General features: G+C 38.0%; 2 protein-coding genes across 8 annotated transcripts in view; one reads left to right on the plus strand and one right to left on the minus strand.

Annotated features, from left to right (window-relative positions):
• Positions 1-81: 81 nt before the first annotated feature.
• ARL1 (ADP ribosylation factor like GTPase 1) lies at positions 82-11,526 on the minus strand. 2 transcript variants are annotated; one of them, XM_012532901.3, is made up of 6 exons: positions 11,234-11,526; positions 9,723-9,860; positions 7,693-7,774; positions 6,539-6,650; positions 3,716-3,894; positions 82-2,581 (listed from the first exon to the last, which is right to left on the minus strand). In XM_012532901.3, the coding sequence occupies exons 1-6, from the start codon at positions 11,235-11,237 to the stop codon at positions 2,551-2,553; spliced, it is 546 nt and encodes a 181-aa protein (XP_012388355.1). In that variant the 5' UTR covers positions 11,238-11,526; the 3' UTR covers positions 82-2,550. The 2 variants fall into 2 exon arrangements, with proteins under 2 accessions (XP_012388355.1, XP_049550699.1); XM_049694742.1 differs by lacking the exons at positions 82-2,581; positions 3,716-3,894 and adding an exon at positions 6,232-6,450 and having other exon boundaries at positions 11,234-11,448.
• Positions 10,621-25,123, plus strand: part of SPIC (Spi-C transcription factor) — a 51,815-nt gene continuing 37,312 nt past the window's right edge. For 5 of the 6 annotated variants that reach the window (XM_033427636.2, XM_033427637.2, XM_049694734.1 and 2 more), the window contains exon 1: positions 11,719-12,015. The gene's annotated coding sequence lies outside the window, so the exon portion shown is untranslated. Of the gene's footprint in view, positions 11,092-11,718; positions 12,016-25,123 lie in introns of those variants that run through there. The other variant, XM_049694735.1, reaches the window with a different exon arrangement.

Raw genomic sequence — 25,123 nt, forward strand, 5'->3', positions numbered from 1 at the left:
TATAAAAATTTTTAAATCAGAAAACAAAATACTAAAGCAAAAATCAGGAAGAATAAGTATCTCAAGTATATTGAGCACAGCTTTGTTTTAATCAGTAAATATTTATTGAGTGCCTAGTATGTGCCAAGTGCACCATACTAGATGCAAGGGATTCTAACAGTAGATGATGTATGGTCCCTGCCCTCAAGGAGCTTACATTTCCACAATTTAAAGTGCATCTCAGGTATTCTGGTAATAGAATTCCACCTCAATTTCTCATTTTTGAAAATTTAATCACATGACACAGCACAACTACCAACCAGAATTATAAAATAGAACGTTAGAGCTAAAAGAAAACTTTGACGTTATTTGTTCAAAAAGAAAAACCAAACAAACAAAAACTGATGGAGTGTGGCCCTTTGTGCCTAGAACTCATGTGTTCTGATTTCAAGTTTGGTGTTTTTTTCATTTTCAGTCTTCTCACAAAACAATACTCAGTAGATTTTTATAAATGAGAACTTTCGAACTCCTGTAACATACCTGTACAGTTGTTTCCTGCTAGATAAGGACCTTATAATTCATACCATATTAAAATAAGTGTATGCTCTATTTACCCCATCCCATTCTTTGTGACAAACCAGAGGGCTCAAGATCATCCAAGTGCTGGCCTTTGCTACCAGGGCTACACATCAGGCAGCACTTGCCTGCCAGGGCCGCCCCTCCACTGACTTCTACTTTCACAGTGTTCCTGAACCACTGGGGAGTATTTAGCCACTTGGGTACAAGCCCAGCAGTAGATATGTGCCACTGACCAGACCCAAGTATGAACTGCAGATGTACTATTTCCCAGCTGACAAATATAAAAGCATTACTATTTGAACCATGAACATATTCTGAGGTGCCATAATGTGCCAAGCACCATACTGGATGCTAGGGATACAGACATGAAAAAGACAGTCTGCCCATCAGGAGTGCCTTGCAAACTATGAAACAATGTTAGTTATATGCTCAGTTAGTAATATTAGGTGCACTGGGAACACCTGTCCTGGGAAGAAGGTCTCCAAAAGCTTTCCAAGAAATCAAATTAGGAATGGGTGCTAGAGAACAAGAAAAGTCCCACAGATTAGAAAAGAAAGTCACATTCATGTGAGCTGAATGACCACTAGCTTTCCTGAGACCTGAGGGGCACAATGGTATTAAGTTCTCTTTACTGGCATCTAATTTTTTAAATGCTGCTTGTCCAACTAAAAAAATGAAAAAATTGCTCCCAATTTTAGTAACTACTAAGGACTCTTATTTACTTCTGTCATACTGTAGACTGGGTTGTTTGAAAAGTTCCTTTAAGAAGTCCCTTAGAATATAATTGTTTTTGACAGCCTAGCAGCTGTAAGCCTAATTTTTAAACGAATACTTAATTCTCCCTGTAGAATCAATAAGATTTTGACTTTTCACCAATCAAATTTACATGTTCAATTACAGGTAGATAAAAGGAATCAAAGGCAGCAAAAACATCTTTTACAATGCTTCTTAAAATAGATCTTTTTAAAAAATTTCCTTTCATGTGAAATTTTCTTTAATGTGTTGTGAACTCCAACAAATATAACCATTTGGGATTGTTTTTACTACCTCTACTAGTAAGGACAAATAAATTTATAGACATTATTTTGATTGTAATGTGTCTACTTCAATTAGCTTAATTTTATATAAGGAGTTAAGCTGTGTTGTCAATGTTGGCATTTTCAGGAATTTATGGTATAGTTTATGGGACAAGCTTCTGACCCTGTGAAGTCTCACTTTAAGCCCTCTTCCCACCTCCCTAGCAGGTGACGCTGGTCAAGCCAGTCTATCAGAATTTTGGGTCCATGTCCATAAAAATGAAGATGTAAAAATGATGTCCTAGCTACCTCACAGGGTTCCTGTACAAACTAACTAGGAGGGCCCAAATCTGTAAAAATTTCCCAACAACCATAAATACTATAAAATGATAATTACAGATAAGTCAGTGAAGATAGCCACCAAAATAATTACTTCAACTTCACACCTATAACCAAAAGCTTTTAAATGAAACAGCTTAAAGTGGTCATTAAGCAAATGAAGACTATAATTAACCCACGCTAGGTTCCTAGCCTACTCTACTGAGCCTAATCTTTGGAAAAACTTAATTCATTTTAGGGGGAAAAAAATCTGAGTTAAGATATTTTTTAGTGTTAATACAAACAAGCTGCAACCACTAATTTAAAATTGGAGGGCTTTTTCCTCAATAAGAGTACATTCTTTAATAGGACTGTATCTGAATAAGAATTCCATACAAATAGAATATATACCTTAACACAAGATAACAAGGAAGGAATATTTTACATTATACAGAACACACATTCAGTTGATTCAATCACAATGAGTTACCCTTCCAACCAAATACTTATTTTTAATACTTATTACAAATGTTGCAGTCAGTTTGGTATATGCTGACAATCATACAGTTTTAACATTTAGTAGTGTGAAGCACACTTTAACTATTTCCAAAGGGATATGTGATGTGGTCTTCGTTTTAGAGGAGCAGAAGTGACTGAATTACTGTCTGCTCTTTAGTGTTTCAACTAACCTGTGAAGAGAAAATGAACAGTTTCATAAGATTAACTTCAAACTTTCAGGTATAGATCATTTATTATATAAATTTTATACTGGAGGTGGATTCCAAAGCACTTTAAATGATGAAGGCTAAGACAGTTATATTAAAAGAATGAGGTTATGGACTCAATTGCCATGAGGGTCTTTTAGCTTTCACTTTCTCTATGCTTTGAATGAATAATCAAAAAAGACCAGGGACTTCCCTGGTGGGGCAGTGGTTAAGAATGTGCCTGTCAGTGCAGGGGACACAGGTTCAATCCCTGGTCCAGGAAGATCCCACATGCCACAGAGCAACTAAGCCCGTGAGCCACAACTACTGAGCCTGCGCTCTAGAGCCCACACGCCGCAACAACTGAACCCATGCACCGCAACTACTGAGCCTGCGTGCTGCAACTACTGAAGCCCATGCGCCTAGAGCCTGTGCTCCACGGGAAGCCACTGCAAATGAGAAGCCCATGCACTACAACAAACAGTAGCCCCCGCTCACCACAACTAGAGAAAGCCTGCATGCAGCAACGAAGATACAATGCAGCCAAAAATAAATAAATAAATATTTTTAAAAATAATAAACAAATAATCAAAAAACACCAGATATCCACTTTCCAGGCTGCTACTACTACAGCCAGGCCAGATGTGGATAATTCAGAGATGAAAACTAGTCTCAGTCTTCAAGGAGATGACAATTTAATGAGCAGATGCACAAACCAACTACAAGACAGTGTAACAAGTACTACTGTATCACTGACCTGTGACAAGGACCTCTATGTGTGTGGTAAGGCAGTGGGCATGAAGTTATGTCAGGGAAGGCTCTTGAGAAACACAGAGCCTTAACCTAAGTCCTGAAGGATAAGGAACTGGAGGGTGCGGTGAGGTAGGGGAAAAAGCTAGAAATACAGCAGAGAGCTGGTGGCTTATCTAACTATAATTAGGTGTGGTTGAAATAAAAGCAGATGTACATGAAGACCAGTGGAAGAAAAGGGTGGAGGAACAATATGGTAAACTGATAAATAATCTGAATTTCATCCTTAAGACCAAAGGGAAATGACACATGTATGTACCCAGCGCATGTACACACAAATGCACAGATGGCTTCTGGAAACATACTTACCATTCCATTGCCTCATCAAGCCCAGTGCCTTTGGTTGCTGAAGTTTTGAATATTTGCCATTTTCGGTCCTTCAAGGCAGGTAACCCAAGTGAATTTGCCATCTCCGAGGGAGTCATGGCCTGTTCCATGTCCTGCTTATTTGCAAACACCACTAAAATGGCTTTTCTCAGCTCTTCTTCCTAAATAACATAGAAAAGGTTTGATTTCTTCTAATCAATTTGCTCCCTTGAGTTTGGGAAGAAATGCCAAAAAAGAATCCATTATTTTAAAAGCGTATTTCCTAATTATTAATATACAATGTTCATTATAAATTATTTGAAATTATAGAGAAGTATGAAGAAAAGAAACTTCACCCATAATCCTATCTCCTAAACATGATCACTGTTTAACATTTTGGGTATTTTCTACTGCTTTGTAATTCAGATACTTATAGTTTATTTAGTATATATATACATTTAAGATCACATTTAAATACAGTTCCATACCCTGCTTTAAAAAATAAACTAAACATTAAATTGTGGATGTTTTTCCAAACTATCAAAAAAAAATTTTTTTAATTAATTTATTTTATTTATTTATTTTTGGCTGCATTGTGGCTTCATTGCTGTGCGCGGCCTTTCTCTAGTTGTACCGAGCAGGGGCTACTCTTCACTGTGGTGCCCGGGCTTCTCATTGCAGTGGCTTCTCTTGTTGTGGAGCATGGGCCCTAGGCACACAGGCTTCAGTAGTTGTGGCACACGGGCTCAGTAGTTGTGGCTCACAGGCTGTAGAGCACAGGCTCGGTATTTGTGGTGCACGGGCTTAGCTGCTCTGTGGCATGTGGGATCTACCTGGACCAGGGCTTGAACCCACGTCCCCTACATTAGCAGGCAGATTCTTAACCACTGCACCACCACGGAAGTCCCTCAAAAAAAAATTTTAAAACATTAATGGTACAGCCACTATGGCGAACAGTATGGAGGGTCCTTAAAAAACTACAAATAGAGCTACCATATGACCCAGCAATCCCACTACTGGGCATATACCCTGAGAAAACCATAATTCAAAAAGAGTCATGTACCAAAATGTTCATTGCAGCTCTATTTACAATAGCCCGGAGATGGAAACAACCTAAGTGTCCATCATTGGATGAATGGATAAAGAAGATGTGGCACACATATACAATGGAATATTACTCAGCCATAAAAAGAAACGAAATTGAGCTATTTGTAATGAGGTGGATAGACCTAGAGTCTGTCATACAGAGTGAAGTAAGTCAGAAAGATAAAGACAAATACCATATGCTAACACATATATATGGAATTTAAGAAAAAAAAAATGTCATGAAGAACCTAGGGGTAAGACGGGAATAAAGACACAGACCTACTAGAGAATGGACTTGAGGATATGGGGAGGGGGAAGGGTAAGCTGTGACAAAGCGGGAGAGAGGCATGGACATGTATACACTACCAAACGTAAGGTAGATAGCTAGTGGGAAGCAGCCACATAGCAAAGGGAGATCAGCTCGGAGCTTTGTGGCCGCCTGGAGGGGTGGGATAGGGAGGGTGGGAGGGAGGGAGACGCAAGAGGGAAGAGATTTGGGAACATATTTATATGTACAGCTGATTCACTTTGTTATAAAGCAGAAACTAACACACCATTGTAAAGCAATTATACTCCAATAAAGATGTAAAAAAAAAAATTTAATGGTTATACTCTACACTAAGAATTCATGCACCATAAACTATATAACTGTTTTCCAGTATTAGATTCTTCCTAGATTCTTTTCACTCGACTATTAGAGAAACCAAAGTGACAGAATCATAATACAGAAATCTTTGTGTGAATCTCTATTTCTTTAACACAATTCACTAAAAATGGAATCAAAGTATGAAATTTTTTTCAGGTTCTTGTTACATGTATTAATAAACTGCTGTCCAGAGAGCCTGTAACAATTTCAACTCCACGAACAGTGTATGACAGTGCCCATCTCCAATGCAGCTTTGGTAGAACTGAAACTATATATTTTTCCAAACATAGCATTTCATTATATGCTTATTTATTATTAGGGTATTAAAAATACAAATGTTATTAGCAATAAATTCTTCTCCTATAATTGTAGGTTCATGCCTTTTGCTCACTTTTCTATTGATTTGCAAAAGGTATTGATACGATTAAGATCACTAATCCTTAGTCACTGGCTGTAAAACTGTGTCTTGGTTCCCCATTTTACCCTAACTTGTATTGTTTGGCATCTGAGCTTTGTGGATTTTTTTGTTTGTTTGTATAATATCAATATAATTAAATCTATCTTTTCTTTTGTAATTCCTTCCAATTCTTGGATTTAGAAGGACCTTCTTAATCCAGAAATTTTAAACATATTCCCTTATAATGACTTCCATTTTACATAATTCTTTACTCCGTTTAGAATTTTTGTGTACAAAAGTAAAACAAATTGATTTTGTGTCTGTAAGTTTTAATATAATAGTCCTGACTCATATTCCACATGTACTTTATATCACTAATACATAAATATTAATTGACTGCATCAATTAAAAGTTACTTCTGGGGCTTCCCTGGTGGCGCAGTGGTTGGAAGTCCGCCTGCCGATGCAGGGGATGTGGGTTCGTGCCCCGGTCTGGGAGGATCCCACATGCCGCGGAGCGGCTGGGCCCGTGAGCCATGGCTGCTGGGCCTGCGCGTCCGGAGTCTGTGCTCCGCAACAGGAGAGGCCACAGCAGTGAAAGGCCTGCGTACTGCAAAAAAACAAACAAACAAACAAAAAAAAAACCAACAGCAAGCAAATACAAATGATTTACCCACATTTTAATAAAGTTTTCTTACCTCCAACATGGCAACTAACTCTGATTTGGAAATGCCAATTCGGTCTCGGTCACAACTGTCTACTACATAAATGACTGCATCTGTGTTTGAATAATAACATCTCCAGTATGGCCTGAAGAAAATTCAGAAAGGGAGAATACATTATTATTTGAAAGAAGAAGAAACTGGTATGTTAATTCATATGCTAGGACTTGGCAGTGATGGGGTGGGGGGTATTACTTGCCAATCCTTCCCCATCCATGCCAGAATCAATGCCATAATGATTCATTGTTTCTGATGGACATATATCATATCCCTCAGATGGGATGGGGTGGAAAGAATATTGATGAACATAAATCACAGGACCAAGGAGCTTCAGAATGAGTTCAGACTTTAGGCTGAGAGAATATATTTATAATCTATAAAATCACTAAATGTACCAATAAAAAAAGTTCCACACAGACCTGATTGTTACATCTTAACTAGAAACTCCTTAAGAGGAATGAGTTCTTTAAAAAAAATTTTTAATATGATTTTATGTAACAGACATTAAACTGATCACTGAAGACACGAAGTAGAAATGGCTAAAATAAGAAATTGACTCAAAAGTGGTTCAAGAAATAAAATGAGTTACCGGGCAGCAGGATGTCTGGGGAATGCACTACTGATCTTTTAAGATGGTAAGTACCCTAGTGAGTGAGCAGTGACAGTCACTAAACATTCGCAGTTGCCATGTCAAGCACAGGATGCTGGGCAGGAGACTTGAATTCCAGAGGGCATTTATGTTCACATTAGTCCTAAATGGTGGGCCCAAAAGGTATTTTTATGAAATCCAAAACAGTCTGTCTCACAGAGGAAGGGACTGACAAGAACTAACTAGAGGACCCTTTTTATTTAAAAAACTAATGAAGTAATTAGGTCTTGAGATTTTCATGAAAAGATTTTTCATTGAAGTGATATCTGAAAAACTGGCTTCCTTAGATTTTAATTCTTCAGTTAAAATTTTTAATTCTCAGATTTTAATTGAGAGAATAAGGCCGTTTTACCTCATTTTAAACTAGGTGTCTCCCATTAAATTACAAAAGAAGACATATTTTGGTTTACTCCTGTTAACCCTAAAGGAGCCAATAAAGAAAGATTCAATACTACAAAATGATCTGCCCTTTGCATCATACCTGATACTTGTCTGTCCTCCTAAATCCCAGACTTGGAATTTTAGGTTCTTGTATGTTACCGTCTCAACATTAAATCCAATGGCTGGAAAAGAAATCAAATTAGCAGTGTATGTAGACTAATACATTCCGCCTTCAAAGTATCCAATCTGACTTTCAGCAATTAATGGTAATTGCTGAATCACACTGTTAGTTCAAATATCATCCCACTGAAGATAAGACAGTATGCTGTGCTACACATGCACACATATGCACACCAATCAGCAAGATCAACACCACTTTCAGGGTATATAAGAACCCCCAGCTACCTCTGCAATTATATAATTCTTAGCTCAATGGAAACCCTATTATGTTAAACTCCCTTCAAAATACAGTACTGGCATACAAAAGTGTTCAGAAAGTTATATTTAGAAAGGACAATTGCAGATGTATTACAAAAAACGGAATTTTGGTAGGTTGCAAATAAACAGGGAACAAAACCAAGAAAGCCTAGATAGACTCTAAACTTCAGTAGGTAAGGGCACAGCAATGGCTGTATACCTCTTTATGGCAGCTGAGTTCTCTAAGGCTGGCAATCTCACAGACCCTCTGAAGACTTCCTCAAGAGCTCATTTGTAATAAGGTCATAGCGAGATGGTCAAAGGGGAGGAGTCCCATCCCTTTTCCCAGCCATCCTTCTTAGTTGGAGCTCTCGCATCACATGCCTAAGGCAAGATATTACTATCTTCCATTGAAAGGAATCTGAAGGAGGTGGAGAGGTTACTGAAAAAAACTTAGGAGCTACATATACAAATATTACTAAGATTTCACAAACTTAAAAAAAATCAAAGTAAAAAATGACTTAACAGCTATAACTGGACAATTTTTTAGATTTAAGTTTATACTGGCAAATGACGATTATGAGTATATGGCAAGTATAAAAAAATTACTATAACAAACCTGAGTGAAAAACTGAAAAGCAAGTTCATGATGTCTCCCTTAGAATTAAGCAGCAGGGTAATCACTGTCTTCAGCCTCAGTTAGGAATGTTGTTTATTTGCAAAGGACAAGGGCGTGGTATGAACCACATTTGCTGAAATGCAATCCACTGGGCTATGTGTATTGCAGGGGCCACGGTGACTCAACTGTAGCAGATTGAGTTGGGTGATTTTGAGAAGCAAAAACCAAGGAAACTGAAATTTACTGAAGGTGGCATAAAGAAGTAACAGATGACACAGGGTTTGAAAAGTTCTTCTTTCATAAAAGCTACACTTTTTTTTTAATCTGGAAATTTAAATAGTACTAAATATAGAAATACCTTGAGTGACAGAGTAACTTTAAAGGCATAATTTAAATATTCTTGAGCAAACTCTACAAACTATTAGTTTAAATGTACTAATCTTACTAATCTAAGTAAATTCAGGGCATCAAATGAAAATAGCATAAGTAACAGAACAGTCTTCTTATGTAGTAAATTAAGACTGTTGGAGAATATTCTTCTAAGATATCAATTGATTTAAAGTCAAGGTGTTTCTTTTCTTGATATTTTTAAGTACCAGATTCAACACTCAGTCTCTTCAACTCAGATCTTTAAAAATAATCAATAGAATTACTAAAGAGAAACTAATCTTAATCAAATAGTAACAAATACAGAAAAAAAACCACTTCACATGTAATAATATCACTTCATATCTATATAATTCTTTACACAGGTTAACAAAGTATTTTATATACTAGATTTATTTTCCCCTCAAAGCCAATGTATATTTATTATCTTCATTTTATCAACAAAGATACTGGCTCTCAATGAGATTAGGTGGCTTAACTCTACCCAACTTTTAAAACAGCCCTAAACAGCAGAACCCAGCAATGCACAGGGGTTCATAAATTACACCAAACTGTCTGTAAATTTATGAAAAAAAGTGTTATAAATATTATGCTCATAGTAGAAGTTTACGAACCTTATCAATTACATTATATATTTATTCAGAAATAAAGTTATGTTTGATGGAAAGAGAAAGCCCCTATAATTAGTTTATCATACCAACACTTACTAGGAATAGTAGTAACGACTTCTCCAACCTGTAATCTGTACAAAATTGTAGTTTTTCCTGCTCCATCTAATCCCAAAATTAAAATCCTCATTTCCCGGGTTCCAAACAGACTGGAAAAAATGCTTGAGAAAAAGCCACCTTAAAAAATAACAAAGATGTATTTCAAAATCATTTCATGAACTAGGCCCACAAAACATTTAATCTTACCCTTTGAAAGCTACAGCAAATTAAATAATACTGTAATCTTTTCCTCGATTCATAGGTGCCTATTTTTGCTTCCAATGAAATACATTATTCAACATCAAACTAGTAATTACTGATTGTTACCATGTCCTGGATACTGTGTCAGGCAGGCACAGAAGATACACTCAAAAATAAGAGAAACAGGACCACTGCCCTCATGGAGCTCACTTTCTAATCGAGAGAATATGGATATCTTAGCATGATCTCCTCACTACCCCCAGAAACCAAAGGGCAAACCAGAATGACAGTGGGACAATGAGGTCCTTGAACATGAAAAGCAATTGCTGTTGTACAGTAAGTACCTTCAATCACTGATGCCACACACAATACCTGGTTATTTTACCAAGAAATGGCAAAATTAAGAGCTGCAAGTCTGGAAAAATGAATCCACTATGGGTTAGAGAACCTTGAACATCTGTAACACAAGGGGTGAGACGTGACAAAATCCTTTCTACCTTTCACAGGTTAAAAAGAAACAGAAAATAAAACTGAAGAGGTTATGCAAAAAGACAAGAAAGCGCTTCTGACGTTCCAGACCAAGAAGTAAACTCTCCAGAAAATCGCTGAGGTATTTAAATAAGGCAAAGAATTTGCATCATTTGGAGGGTTGTAAACAAGTTAAGAAATCTGCACCTTCATTTGGGCTCTAGCGGGGAGGGAAGCTCTACCTGATGCTTGCGATGACAATGTAGTTCCCTCAATCAGCACTCCAAAAATTGAGATTAAAATGTCATCGCTGACTAGTAATACACTCCCTGCCCATTTCCTTCTCCACCTTCTCTACAGGAAAAGATACAGGTAAGCAGACAAACGCCAAGTTGGCCGTAAAACATTACGAGCACCACCCTCTTTCGGGGTTTAAACTGACGCAGTCCCAGCGACCAGGGAGAGAGAATCCAGAAGCTCATCCTTCACCCAAGAAACCTGAGCGAACCTGCGACTGACACGCTGCCAAGCTTCGCAAGACCAGCTCCATCCAGCAAGTGGCGCTGGGTCCGAGGGGATGACGGAAAAGTTCACCGACCCGCGCTGCCCTCACCTCTGACCCCGCCGGGAGAAAGGAGAACGGGATAAGACGGGGGCGAAGGTTCGAGGCAGGGTCCACGCACACAGGTGAAAATCTAAGGTGAGTTACGTCCTCAGCAGTCAGCGCCCTAAGACGCTGGCTACTGTGGGCTTTCCAGGCCGGCCCCTCTCCTCCTCCTCCAGACCCCAGCCCTCGGCCTCGGCCTCCCAGCGCGCCCAGGCTCCCTTCTCAGATCCCTCACCCATGATGAACTGTCTGTCCTCCCTCGTCGACCGGCGGAGACTGGGCCCGGCCTCGGCAGCGACTCCTAATCGAGCCTCGGCGCCGCCACCTCCCCTCGCCTGGGCCTGCGCTCCGGCTCCGGCTCCGGCTCGGCCTCGGGCTCTGGTTCCCAGTGGGTTTCCTTGGAAGCCTGGTCAGCCAGCAACTTCCACGTCGGACCTCCCGGCGGGGGCGGGAGCGAGGCCGCCGCGACTGCGCGCCGGGAACGGCGGCTGAGCGTCCGCGCCGTCACTTTCGACGCAAGTCCCCGGCGCGCAGGGTGTAGATACTGCGGAAGCCGCAAGGAAAAAAAAAAAAAAATTCAAGGACTCCAAGTCTCCCCTGCTTCTGTTTTCTTGGACAGGAAAGGCTTCCGAAATAGGGAAGTTCGAATTTTCATTTTAAATTCTGACACCAAGAAGTGGTGAATCCGCAACCGGGAATGCGCGTCGGGCCTCGATGCGGCAGCCTGACTGGAAGCGGGCGCAGCTTGCGGCGTCGCAGAAATGACTTGTCCTGAAGCGCCCTGCGGGCGTTGATCCGATTTTCCACTGGCTCCTTCCTCCGACTAGGAAAGAGGGCTACCTTATAATAATAGGAAGAGCCCCGCGCCACCAATGCGGAGCCGCTTAAACTGAGGCCGCCAAAGAGATTTTTGGCGTCGCAGTGGCCTGCAGGGTCAGCGTTAGCGTCCCTCCCTCCTTTCTTCTACCTGTACCTTCTCCGATGCTAGCTAAAGGCAGCCATTACTCTATAGAAAAGGTATGTATTTTGAAGGCAACATCGTTTTTCAAAATGCGGTCATTCCTGTGACTATTGATCTGGTTTTACAGTTCCTGCTTACCAAAAAGAAACGTTTGAGGAAACAAGTATAGCAGCGTGCTAGAATTAAAGGTAAACATTTAGTTTATAAGTCTGGAATTTTATTCTTCAGACAAACATTTGGAATTGACCTCACCTCTTTAAAGTCTTTGCTCAAATGTTATTAATATTTAAAATTTCAACCTACTCTACATCCCCCTTATCCTGATTTTTTAGTAGAAGGTACCACTAAACATAATTTACTTATTATGCTTATTTATTGTTTACTGCCTCTCACTAGAATGTAACATCTATGAATGCAAGTATTTTTGTTTATTTTGTTCACTGTTTTGTTCTTGTAGTTGGGCACTAAACAAATATTTGAGAGAATGTGTTGAATTATACGTTTTTAAGGCCAATAACATAAACATCAGTTAACTTAAACATATATTATGCAATATTATTAAACTTGTTTCCTAAACTAGGCATATCTGAACCACCTGTCCTATTTGATAGGAGAGGCCAAGCTCTCTTCTTCAAGAAAGTTGTTATATTTGAAGAGGAACCACCAGATGGTGGTATTGCTTCAGGCTAATTCTCAGCAGAATGAGATCAGTTGGTCTAACTGATTAAAAGTGGAGTAGACAATCCTTTTCAAATCTTACGGTCCAGTAATAATTTATTAAATTTTAAAACGTGAATGTTTAAATGCAGTCCAAGCAAGTAAAACAATTTCAAAATTCTTTTGACTATAAAGCCACAATACGATCAAATAAGTTTAAAATTTTAAAGCTGGAAGGAACCTCAATTCCAAACATCTCAATTGCACATGAAGAAGTAGAAACAAGCTAAGTGATAGAGCCAGGACAGCAACTCTGATCATTTGACTTCCAGGCCTGAAGTAACTGCATTATGATGCCTTCTGTAACTGAGCCGTGATCTATACATTTGGTAAATGGATTTGCAAACACATGACCATACTGTAGTTTCCTAAGTTAGAAACTTAAACATTTCTGTGCGTTACATTACCTAGTGGAAGTTACTTTCTTTTGCTCAGATTTTATTCCATGAAGCAGAAACCTATGAAATATAATAAGTATAAATAGATAAGTATAATAAATATAAGCTTCAGAAGGACTTAATGCTGTGTATTTATAATTGTTTTTTAAACTAAGGAATGTTTTGAAATCGTAACTAGGTGTGTGATTTTTTTTCATACATCTTTATTGGAGTATAATTGCTTTACAATGTTGTTTTAGTTTCTGCTGTACAACAAAGTGAATCAGCCGTATGCATACATATATCCCCATAGCCCCTCCCTCTTGTATGTCCCTCCCACCCTCCCTATCCCACCCCTCCAGGTGGTCACAGAGCACATCTCCATGTGCTATGCGGCTGCTTCCCACTAGCTATCTATTTTACATTTGGTAGTGTATATATGTCAATGCTACTCTCTCACTACGAGGTGTGTGATTTTCACAAATTATGTATTGTATTTCAAATGTTTCCTTTCAATAACATGTACTTTGTCAAAGAATTTCTCTTTAGACTAAGGGGTCTTCTTTTAATTGAGAAATAATTCACATACAATAATATCATTTTTAAGTGTCCAATTCAGTGGTTTTTAGTATATCCGCAAGGTTTGCAACAGTCACCACTGTCTAATTCCAGAATGTTTTCATCACCCCAAACAAAAACTCTATACCCATTAAGCAATAACTCCCTATTGCTCCCCTCCTAGCTGCTGATAACCTTTCTGTAGCTACGAATTTGCCTATTTTAGATATTTCATATAAGTGAAATCATACACTATTTGTCCTTTTGCGTCTGGCTTATTTCACTTACCATAATGTTTTCAAGGTTAATCCATGTTGTGGCATGTATGAAATACTTCATTCCTTTTTACTGCTGAGTAATATTCTGTTGTATGGATATACCATGTTTTGTTTATCCATTCATCAGTTGATGGATATTTGAGTTCCCATTTTTTGGCTCTTTGAATAATGATGCTACAAACATTTGTGTACATGTTTTTGTGGAAATACACGTCTTCAGTTCTCTTAGTTATATGCCTAGGAGTGGAATCGCTGGGTCATATGGTATCTCCACAACTAGAGAAAGCCCGCATGCAGCAACGAAGACTCAATGCAGCCAAAATTAAAATAAATAAATTTATTTAAAAAAAATTGTCTTGGCTATCCTGGATCCCTTGCATTTCCATATTGAATTTTAGGATCAGCTTGTTTGTTTATGCAAAGAAAGGCAGTTGGAATTTTGATAAGGATTGTACTGACTTCATAGATTAATTTGAGGAGTATTGCCATTGTAATAGTGAGTCTTCCCCATTCATGAATGTGGGATGTTTTTCCATTTATTACGGTCATCTTTACTTGTTTTCAACAACATTTTATAGTTTTCAGTGTACAGGTCTTGTACCTTTGGTTAAACTAATTCCTGAATATTTTGAGTTTTTTGAGACTAAGGGTTCTTAACCCTTAGTCGGCACTTCCATCGTATTCTCATTTGAGGTACAATTTCAAAATTTCATAATATTCTTTTGAGAGAATAGTTAACAATGAGCACCCATGTACCTAACACCCATCTGTAATAATCATCAGTTTATGGCCATATTTCATAGCCACTCTTGTTCCAAAATCATCCCTACCATTTGCACCCACTCACTAAATTCTTTGTAATCAGGTGTCCACACTTGTACCAGTCAGCTGTGGCTAGGGGAACAGTGTCCACTGGAGGATCATATTTGCTTTCATATGTACCATATGCATGAATAAGGGTGCAGGAAGGGGGAAGTTATAGTAGCTGGACACACTAGGTATTCACAGTTATTTTCTAATACCAGTATTTGTCCCCTTGGAGTGGATGTGGCTGGCATTAAGTACAGTATTAATGGCTCTTCCTAAACTATGTCTTGCTGTGATTGTCTTCTGCCCTGGAGAGCTGAGGAAGCAGGACCTCATTCACTAGGGAGGACATAACACACACCACAGTAGCCCAATGCCTATGGTCTCAGATCTTTCATAAACCACCCTCTTGACCAACCCAGCCCCTTCCTCCCACCTTCCTCTTTTTCCTGAGGGCAAGACTGCCTTGTCTCTCTATCGAAGTTATTATACCAGAAGTGAGAGTTTCTCTCTCATTGCTTTATTTCCTCTCAAATCTCATTATAGAAAGGTGGGGGCATTTCTTATTTTGAAATTCTTGCCAGCTGGAGAAACCTGGGATAAGGAACCATTTTATTTTCTAACCCAGGAAGCCTGGGCTCTCTGTATCTCCTCCAAATTATTCTTACAAACTGAACAGTTCTCTAGTGTCTTTCTCTCTTCCCATTGCTTATACTCAGCTCTGAGAAGCCAAATGACACGCTGAATATTCTGCCTGGAAATATCTCAGCCAGCTAGGCATGTTCATTCACTGTGTTATCTATATTTCAAGTTACTACAGGGAACATTTTTATCCACTGTTGCACAGCTGTTTACCCTAAAAGATTTTCGCCAGTCCTTCAGCTCTCACTAACAGCCTCTTCATTTTCCCAGCCTCCACCCACAGTATGGTTCCAAAGTCAATGCCATGTATTTTAAATTTCTGTGTACCCCATCTCTAGTACCAATTTCTATATGTCAGTTGTTTATTGCCGCGTAACAAACTGCTTCAAAATGTAGGGACTTAAACCAGCAGTAATTATTATTTATCACAATCATATGGATTGGCCAGGCAGTTCTTCTGATCTTGCTGGAGGTTATTCACACAGCTATATTCAGCTGGTACATTGGCTGACTTGGTTGGCCTCTCTCTCCATGTGGTCTTTCATCCTCACAAAAGCTAGACTGATCTTGACATGGCTGTGGCAGTGCCATACTCCTAGGTATAGACGTAACAGAAATGCATGCACCTGTGTACCAAGAGACATGTCTAAAAATGTTTACATAGCATTATTCATAAAAATAAAAAACTGTAAACAACCCAAATATCTGTCCATAGTAGAATGGATTCATAAATTGCAATGTATTTACATTATGGACATCTATATAACAAGGCAAATGAAAGAAGTACAGTTGTATACTGGAGAAATATAAATACATAATTGAACAGAAGAAGCAGACACCAAAGAAAGCATACTATGTATGATTCCGTGCATATAAGTTCAAAACCAGGCAAAACTGAACTATAATGTAAATTTTTGGAAAGGAGAAAGTGGGTAGGTGGAAGCATGAGGAAAGTTTCTGGAATGTTCTGATATTCTGTTTTTTGACCTGACTTCTTTGCTTCTTTGATAATTCATTGAATAGTACATTTATATTTTGTGTGTTTTTCTATGTGTTATATTTTTTAAAACATTTGAAGAAACCACATTAGGATGACATTTCCACCTATCTAACTGGTAAATTTTTTAAGAAGTGGCACGTGGGAAAATTGTCGCTCTCATCCACTGTGCGATCTTTTGGATGACCATTAGGCAGCATCTACATACAAAATTTTAAATGCACATATACCCCTGACAAAAATTTCGCTTACGGGAATTGACATAGATGTGCTTGCACATTTACACAGCCACATTTGTATTATGCTATGCATATGCGTGAAATTCTGAACGTTTGTACAAGAAACCCTTAGGAATGGTTACTCTGCAGAGTAGACTGCAGATCTGAAGTGCAGGGAGACACTTTTTCTTGTATACCCTTTGTGCTGTTTGAATTTTATACCATGGATTACTCTTTTAATAAAAGTAAACTAGTTGGCTTTTTTTGCTTATTTGTTTCTACTTACCCAAGGTCATCTGGTTAAAAGGGACAGAGCCTGGATTTGAGCCCTAGTCTAACACCAAAGCCCACACCATCAACCATAACTCTGAATTTTCCTTGTGGAGTCTCTGTTTTCTCTCCTAGAAAGTGAATGTATTTGTCTAGATTGCAAGGGTCTCTTTGGAGACCGACATGAAGCCCTGTTATATAAACTGAGCCAACACCGCAGATATGTAGGAGAGATCTACCACTGAGAAATGGCATTAGTGCCCAGGTATCACCCCTGGACACTCCATCCACCAAGTCTACCACAGCAGGATTCATCCAGTCCCTACCAGATGAGAGATAATGCCACACGTGGATATGCCAGATAGAGGAGCTTACAGAAGCTGGTAGTTTGAATAGTCAATAAATCTTGCCAGGAGCTGGGGGAGAGCAAGAGCATAATAGGTAAATATAGCACAAAGTCTACATGTTAAAATTAAATTACACAATTAACTTTTGAGGAATTTAAACCACTCAGCTATGCATTGACTATAATGACCATTTATACAGTTTTCAAATCTTGTATGATACAAGATAGCTGTGGCTTTTGAAGTTAACCAATACATTTATTTATTTATTTATGTCTGCGTTGGGTCTTCGTTGTTGTGCACAGGCTTTCTCTAGCTGCGGCAAGCGGGGGCTACTCTTTGTTGTGATGTGTGGGCTTCTCATTGCGGTGGCTTCTGTTGTTGCGGAGCACAGGCCCTAGGCGTGCAGGCTTCAGTAGTTGTGGCTCGTGGGCTCTAGAGCTCAGGCTCAGTAGCTGTGGCGCACGGGCTTAGTTGCTCCGCGGCATGTGGGACCTTCCTGGACCAGGGCTCGAACGCGTGTCCCCTGCATTGGCAGGTGGATTCTTAACCACTGTGCCACCAGAGAGGTCCCAGCCAATATATTTAAAAAATGAACACACAGACAAAATGTACTAGAGTAGGACTTTGAAAATGGAATTAAAAAAAAAAAAACTTTGTTATTGTCATTTTTTGCTGTTACTGTTGCACTAACAGGAAAAGGAAATAAAGTCATATTAGTGAACATAATAGTCATGATTGAGATCACTAAAATTGCTTGTGTTGTTCGCAGCTAAGAAAGCAAAGGTTTGGAGCTTTATTTAAAAATAAACAAAATGTAATTAACTATCAATGGACAACTTCAAGCTGCACAATCAATTCTATTTACTTTCCGGTGATTCAAATGGGTTGTTAGGAGGAAAAAGCATCTGATCAATCATTGCCTCAGCTCTGCTTTTCTCTTAAGCTGCAGTCCTGAACCTCCTCCTCCTTACTAGAGCGTTCTCTATGAACATGCATTCAAGATCCACATATCTAGAATTGAACATATCTCTCCCCCAACTAAAAAGTAAAACAAACAAAACTCCCCAAATATGGTTCACTCTCTCAACTTCCTATTTCTCTGCTCAGTGATCCAAATTCTACTTTACCTTACCACTTATGGGTTAATGCAGACTTGCTTCTTTCTCTGGCCTTCTGTTGAATTCACAATGACCAACCCCTATTTATTCTTCCTTTACTTCCTACTCTTAGATGGTAGCCACTTAACTGATCCATCTCTGCTTCTCCCCAACCCCAAATACCCTTGAACACCACCATTTTGCATGTACTAAATATTCAATAAATGTTAACAGAATAAGTCATGTTTATTTCTCAATTATAACGCTTTAAAACTCATTTGCACAAAGATATTTATAATTGTTGGTTACTTACTTTTCCATAAGACTGTGAGCTCCTTAAGGGCAGGGCTTAAGGAGGGCTTATTTTTCTCTGCATCCCCAGTGCTACCACAATGGAGTTCAATAAATGTTTATTGAATTCATGAGTGGATGAGGCCTGAGCTACTTAACTCAGCAGTCGAATACTTCCACAATCATATCTACCTAACTACCTCTCTCCAGATTAGGCAAACATTGTGGAATTGGGGGGGAAACTGACTGTTTCCAGGAATGTCTAGCTTTTGGTTCTAGAGTGAAGTTTGCATTTTCATCAGGGAAGACATCCAATCTTCAAAGCACCCAAAGACCTTGAATATGTGGAATTAGTTTCTGGTTCTGCATATCTACAAGTTCCCAGGGGATGCTAATGCTACTTGTCCACAGACCCCTTCAGTAATTAGAGTTCTATGCTCTGTGCCCTATTTCTTCAATATTATCTTCAGGACATGCCTTCTGCCTGACTAATACTGTAACGTTTTATATATGGCTTCTCCTCCCTGGGATGTTTTCTCCATTTATTTCCCCCTATTCGAATCCAACCCATCTTTTCAGGCTCTTTCTCCCACGCAAAGCCTTCCCTAGCTATTCTAGTGCTCCTACTCCAGAATGTTTTTTTTTTTATGCTATTAAAGTATCCACTGTTGGTGCTTAGAGTTTGACCCATCTACAATTATTGGTTATCATTGTGTATATGCAAGTACCCAGTTATATACTTCTTTTTCTTTCCTGTGAGGCTTAGCACAATAGTAAATACTCAATAAATTGTTGTTGAATAAATTAATAAATGAATGACTCACTTCAGCATTATTATTCTAAAGAGAAATCAAATGCTTTACTGTTCTGTACTGTCGTTTCCCAGAACATGGAGGGAAGAGGCAATATGGAATTTCCCCAGTCTACTCAAATGAGGCAGTCCAATCTAAACAATCTATTCAAAAATTAATGATATTAAAATACCTAAAATGAGTTTATATTAAAATTCAAAATTTTCTCTTCAGTATCTGAAACAATGAAATTTGCTACTGCTGTTTCTGCCCCAGCTTCCAAAACCAAAAACAAATAATATAGTTTGCATGAGAACTTTGACATTATAGAGAATAAAAGGTTGGTCCTATAGCATATGAACTGGTATTATAGTGCGATTTCAATAGCCTGGTTAAACAACACGCCTTATACCAAATACCATGTTGCATATCAAATATTGAAGTGACTTCCCTGCCTGGTGAAAAACAATCTTTATTATTGATATAGAGAAGTTGTTTTAAAGTTAAAATAAGGAAGTTCTTTGAATATTGCCTAACTCACTATTGTGGGAAAAAAGTTAGAAGCATTCCAGAACATACCACCCTATTTTGCATTTCCATTGAACAGTTTTTTATTTTTTTACCAACTTGCAATATTTGCTTTATAAAATAAACTCTAACTCAAATATCAATTTATCATTTTAACAAGAGAAAAGAGCTGTATTGTATATTATCAAATTCCTGACCAGATAGACGTTTTGGTTGTAAATTATTAAACTACAAAATCTCTTGGTAAACTATGAAACACCAGCTCCACAAATGGAAAGCACTTTAATCGTTATTACACATAAGGTATAACATCTCTGCAAAATGCTGGAAAGTATGTGCTAAATGAGTACACCTGTTAACAGTACCGTATCAATTGAATGGGAGACATAAAGCAAAATGAATCTTATTCTTAGTAAATTTTAGTAATTTAAATCTGTTTCTTTCATTTACACTCCGAAGGATTTTCATTCTTAATTTTGTTTACTTCTGTTCACAAAATGAATAACAAAGTGAAATTCTCAGAATACAGACATTAATACTGAATTTTAATTATCTTTTATTTTATTTAGCTCTCTAGCTTCTGATAAAATATTTATGGAGGAGGTTATTTTTAGTTCAGGCTTTGCAAAGCTCTCTTGTCACCTCGCAGCCTGAGTTCATCAGAATGGAGCAACACAGGATATAGACTCAGTAGAGACCAGAAGGGCTAAGCAGGCGTGGCATTTTTGTAGAATTGTTAGATCTGGAAAAAACTTGGTGATCATCTGGGCCAGTCTCCCTGTTTTGCAAGTAGGGGCAATATGGCCCTGAGGTCACCCAGCTCATTAGTTATAGAATCAGGCTTAAATTATTCTCTTTCTCTTCAGTCCATGGTTCTTTCCACCTTGTTAAGTGACACATGGGGAAACTAAGAACAGTAAGAGCATCCAGAAAGACAAGTAGATAACATAGGTAACACAGTCTCTTCTAAACTGACTGGGAAACTCTGCCGTTTTATCCACACCCCATTCAACACTCAAAGGTCTGCCATCACTGAGAGACCTAAACTTCAACCAGTGATTGGAAATTACTAGATTGTTAATTACACAAATGGAACGTCTCTAAATGTGTTTTATTATCCATATTTGTCACTGGCTGTCCACATTTTTCAAAAAGGGAAACAAATATTGGCTTCCCACGAATCCTCACTGTTGTGTGCCCTTTATTTTCACCATAATGCATTTTCTAATATTTATCAAGTGCTTACCGTGGGTCAGCCAGTATGGTAATCGCTTCAACTGCACTACTTAATTCACTCTTCATAAATAACCCTAAAAAGTAGATACTATTATTCTCCCACATTTTAAAGGCAATGAAATTGAAGCTTAGACAGGTTAAGTTACCCAAGACATATAGCTAGTAAGTGGCAGAGCTAAGATCGGATCCCAAGCTGTTTGACATCAGAACCAGACCTCTTAAGCACTATTGCTGTGTTCTGCTTCTGGGAAAGAAAGCAGCCTACCCAAAATAAGGAACTTCCTTATTAATATATATATATATTTCATATATGTATGAAAATATTTTTCATATATATGAAAACTGAAAATATTTACATAGTTTCTAAATGGTATGTCCTTCTTTTCCTTTTATTTGGGATAGATAGTAATAGTCAATATGAGAAAGTTCAGACTAACTTAGTCAATTTAAATTTTATTTTTTGCAATGCATAGTTTTTAAAAAGTTACATATATGTGATATGTAATAACATATATATGTAGATATGTCCAAAAAAAGAAATTCAAATAATGCAAAAAGAGTAAATAATGAAGTCTCTCTTGCCCCAGATTTCCACACCATCACCTTCTCAGAATTAATCACTATAAATGGTCTTGTGTATCCTTCCAATGTCTTCCATGCATATACCTGTATAATTCCTTTATTATCAATGGAAGCATAATATTTACATTGTTCTGTATCTTTTTACAATTAACAATAATATATCTATATATTGATATTGATATAGATATAGATATCTATATATTGATATTGATATATTGATATAGATATCTATATATTGATATTGATATAGAATATTGATATTCTATATCAATACACATAGATTTACCTCATTCTTTTTAACGTTGGCAAAATGTTCTGCTGGGGAGGCATGGGGGAAGAAAGTGAAATGAAAAGGTGGAAATTTATTAACACTAATAAAGAGCGTTTCTTAGGTTCTGTCTTCTAGATGTGACTAGAAGATCCTTAGCCCCCCTACAAAGCCCACAGATATGTCATCTCAGCCTCCAAGTAATGGGGACAGATACAGGTGGACATTTTGGTGCCATCACACAGGGAGGCTCACACTGTGCTAGTTTTGGCAGGAAGAGGTGCAGGAGGACGTTTAGTGCTGTCACTAACCTTAAACCAGGCACCCTATGCTCTACTCATCTCCAGCCCTAGCACACCTTTCAGATCTTTCATCCACACAGTACCTTGCTTAATCTGTTGATTCTTTCTGTAGATCAAAGAAGTAGAAATGAAGAACAAGTGATTAACAGATGACCAGATCTCTTCCCTAGCTCCCCCTTCAGTAACCTCATAAACAAACTGTGTGAACAAGATAGCATCTGAAGAAAAATCACAGGCTGACGAGCCCGCACACAAGCCTGCACACAGTGGGGGATGGCGACGACTCTGACCCCCTATCTCAAAGCTTAACTGAGATTACTTCCCTTTTTCCCTTTAACAACTTTCATGGCTGAGCAGAATCTTTGGAAATGGTTTTTGGGGAACACTGAGTCCACCATCTCTCCAGATTGCCAGCATTCTGCTTAAAAGCAACTTTCATTTCTACCTACATTTGTCCCTCTCTCTCTGTATTGATTTTTGAGCAGCGAGCAGCCGGACCTGATTCGGTAACACTATCACTGCACTACAGAGAACAACAGGACATTCCTTCCCCTACGATGTCCTACTAAAACTTTTGTGTCAAAACAGCTTGTCCAGTTCTTGGTTTTGACACGATGCACAAATTCTTCAAATCTGAGTGATAGACAACACACAACACTCGAAATTGGCTCTCTCCTCCAGTAAATAATTCCCTTGGAATAAGAGCCTTTTTAGGAAGCTCCAGAGTCTTTCATGCAAACTGGTAGACCCTCTGCAGCTAAAGTCCAAATATTCCCAGTTGGGTCTCAATCCATTTAATAACACTCTATTCATTGGCTCAAGATGGGTCATCCCACCCCCTCCGTACCTCCCATCCCGTAAGCACACACGATGAGGCACTGCTATAGAGTCCCCTTAACCTCATGTGAACCCTACTGGTATGCATGGAAAAAAGGGGGTTTTATTAATGGACATCAAAATTGATGTTATTGTTCTCCTTTACAGCTGAGGAAAGTGAGGTTAAGTACCACAGATGGAAAGAAGCGGGTCTGGGGTGTTCAAACAGCGGACTGATATTAATTGATACTAAAGTCTTCCGTCCCTCCAACTCAAAATATACTTCTCAAATGAAAACGAATTCACTTTGCTTTGCCAAGTACTAAAATGTGTCTTAAGGCTGTTACCTGGCCAATTACTATTATTGAAAATAATACACTAAATAGTTTCCATTATTACATTATTTTTTAATTTATTTTTTTCTTTTAGTGACGTATACTTGGTGTACAATATTATATAAATTACAGGTGTACAATATAGTGATCCACAATTTTTAAAGGTTATACTCCATTTATAGTTATAAAATATTGGCTATATTTCCCGTGTTGTATAATATATCCTTGTAGCTTATTTTATACCTAATAGTTTGTATCTCTTAAGCCCCTAGCCCTATGTTGCCCCTCCCCTCTTCCCTCTCCCCACTGGAAACCACTACTTTGTTCTCTATATCTGCGAGTCTGCTTCTTTTTTGTTATATTCACTAGTTTATTGTATTTTTTAGATTCCACATATAAGTGATATAAGTGACAAAGTATTTGTCTTTCTCTGTCTGACTTATTTCACTTAGCATAATGCCCTCCAATCCATCCATGTTGCTGCAAGTGACAAAATTCCATCTTTTTTATGGCTGAGTAGTATTCCATTGTATTTATGTATACCAGAGCTTTTTTATCCATTTATCTGTTGATGGATACTTAGGTTTTATTTATTTTTATAAATGTTCTAATATGTATTATAAGTGATGATCTCTATTTGATATTGACTGAGGCAGCATAACATATTTCTTCAACAAATCTTTCTGCCAGATACTTCGATGGACTCTGGTGATAAAGTAGTGAAGCAAAGTTTATTTGAAATGAATACTGGATTGAGTTTGGGTTGGGGTCCTCAATCCCCTCTCCCACCAGGGCGACTTTCATGTGTTTTATATATTGACATTCCTCGTGAGAGTCGTAACATAGAAACTAGTTCCACTGATTAAAAAAGAAAAAGCTGTGAAAATCACTGGGTCCCCAAAGTCCCCTCAGAATCCTAGATATGTGTATTATCATGGAGAAATGTGGGTTTTTTTTTCTTTTTTCCTTGAAGAGTTACTTACAAGCTATATGTGGACATAATGTTTGAGACAACTCAACAATAATATGAAGTAAAGTAAATTACTTTGCTTGAATGAATGAAAACAACATATTTACTTTTAACAAAATATAGCATTTTCCCTCAAGGATACAGAACACTAAGATTCCTTGCCTTCTCAAAAAAAAAAAAAAAAAAAACCCTCATATTTTATTGTATCTGATATCTTAAATTTGCCTTGTCCTATCAGCATTTTTAAAGAACCGTCTAAATGCATTTTAATTGACTTCTCTCCTTTCAAAATGTCTGACAATCTTTTCAGCAATAAAGGAAGGAAATACCAAACTGGCAAGATGTGGGATGTGAAAATGGTTCTATGGGCATGAGAAAACTGCTCCTATTATGTTAGCAAGTTTCGAGTCCTTTACAAAAAGAAGAACTGGCCTTTTAATACCAGCTTTGCTTAGTCATGTAATTTTTCTTAAAGTTATTTTGCAGTTATGTATTGGCTTTTTCGCTGGCATCAACGTGGGAATCAAAGTCACATGAATTGAAGCTTGTGCTAATTTTTTTGTCGTTTGCCTCTTTGACACCTATCTAGGGTATACAAGTGTTATGAAACTCATAGCAAAGACCTCCAGTCATTACAGGGGGGAAAAATCATACCCCTTATTTTTCTGACTTAAAAGTACTTTGTTTCTTTCTTTAGATTATATAAGACTACTATTTCACATTATTATGGTGCTTGG

This window comes from Orcinus orca, chromosome 11, assembly GCF_937001465.1.
Source record: "Orcinus orca chromosome 11, mOrcOrc1.1, whole genome shotgun sequence".
Classification (NCBI taxonomy): domain Eukaryota; kingdom Metazoa; phylum Chordata; class Mammalia; order Artiodactyla; family Delphinidae; genus Orcinus; species Orcinus orca.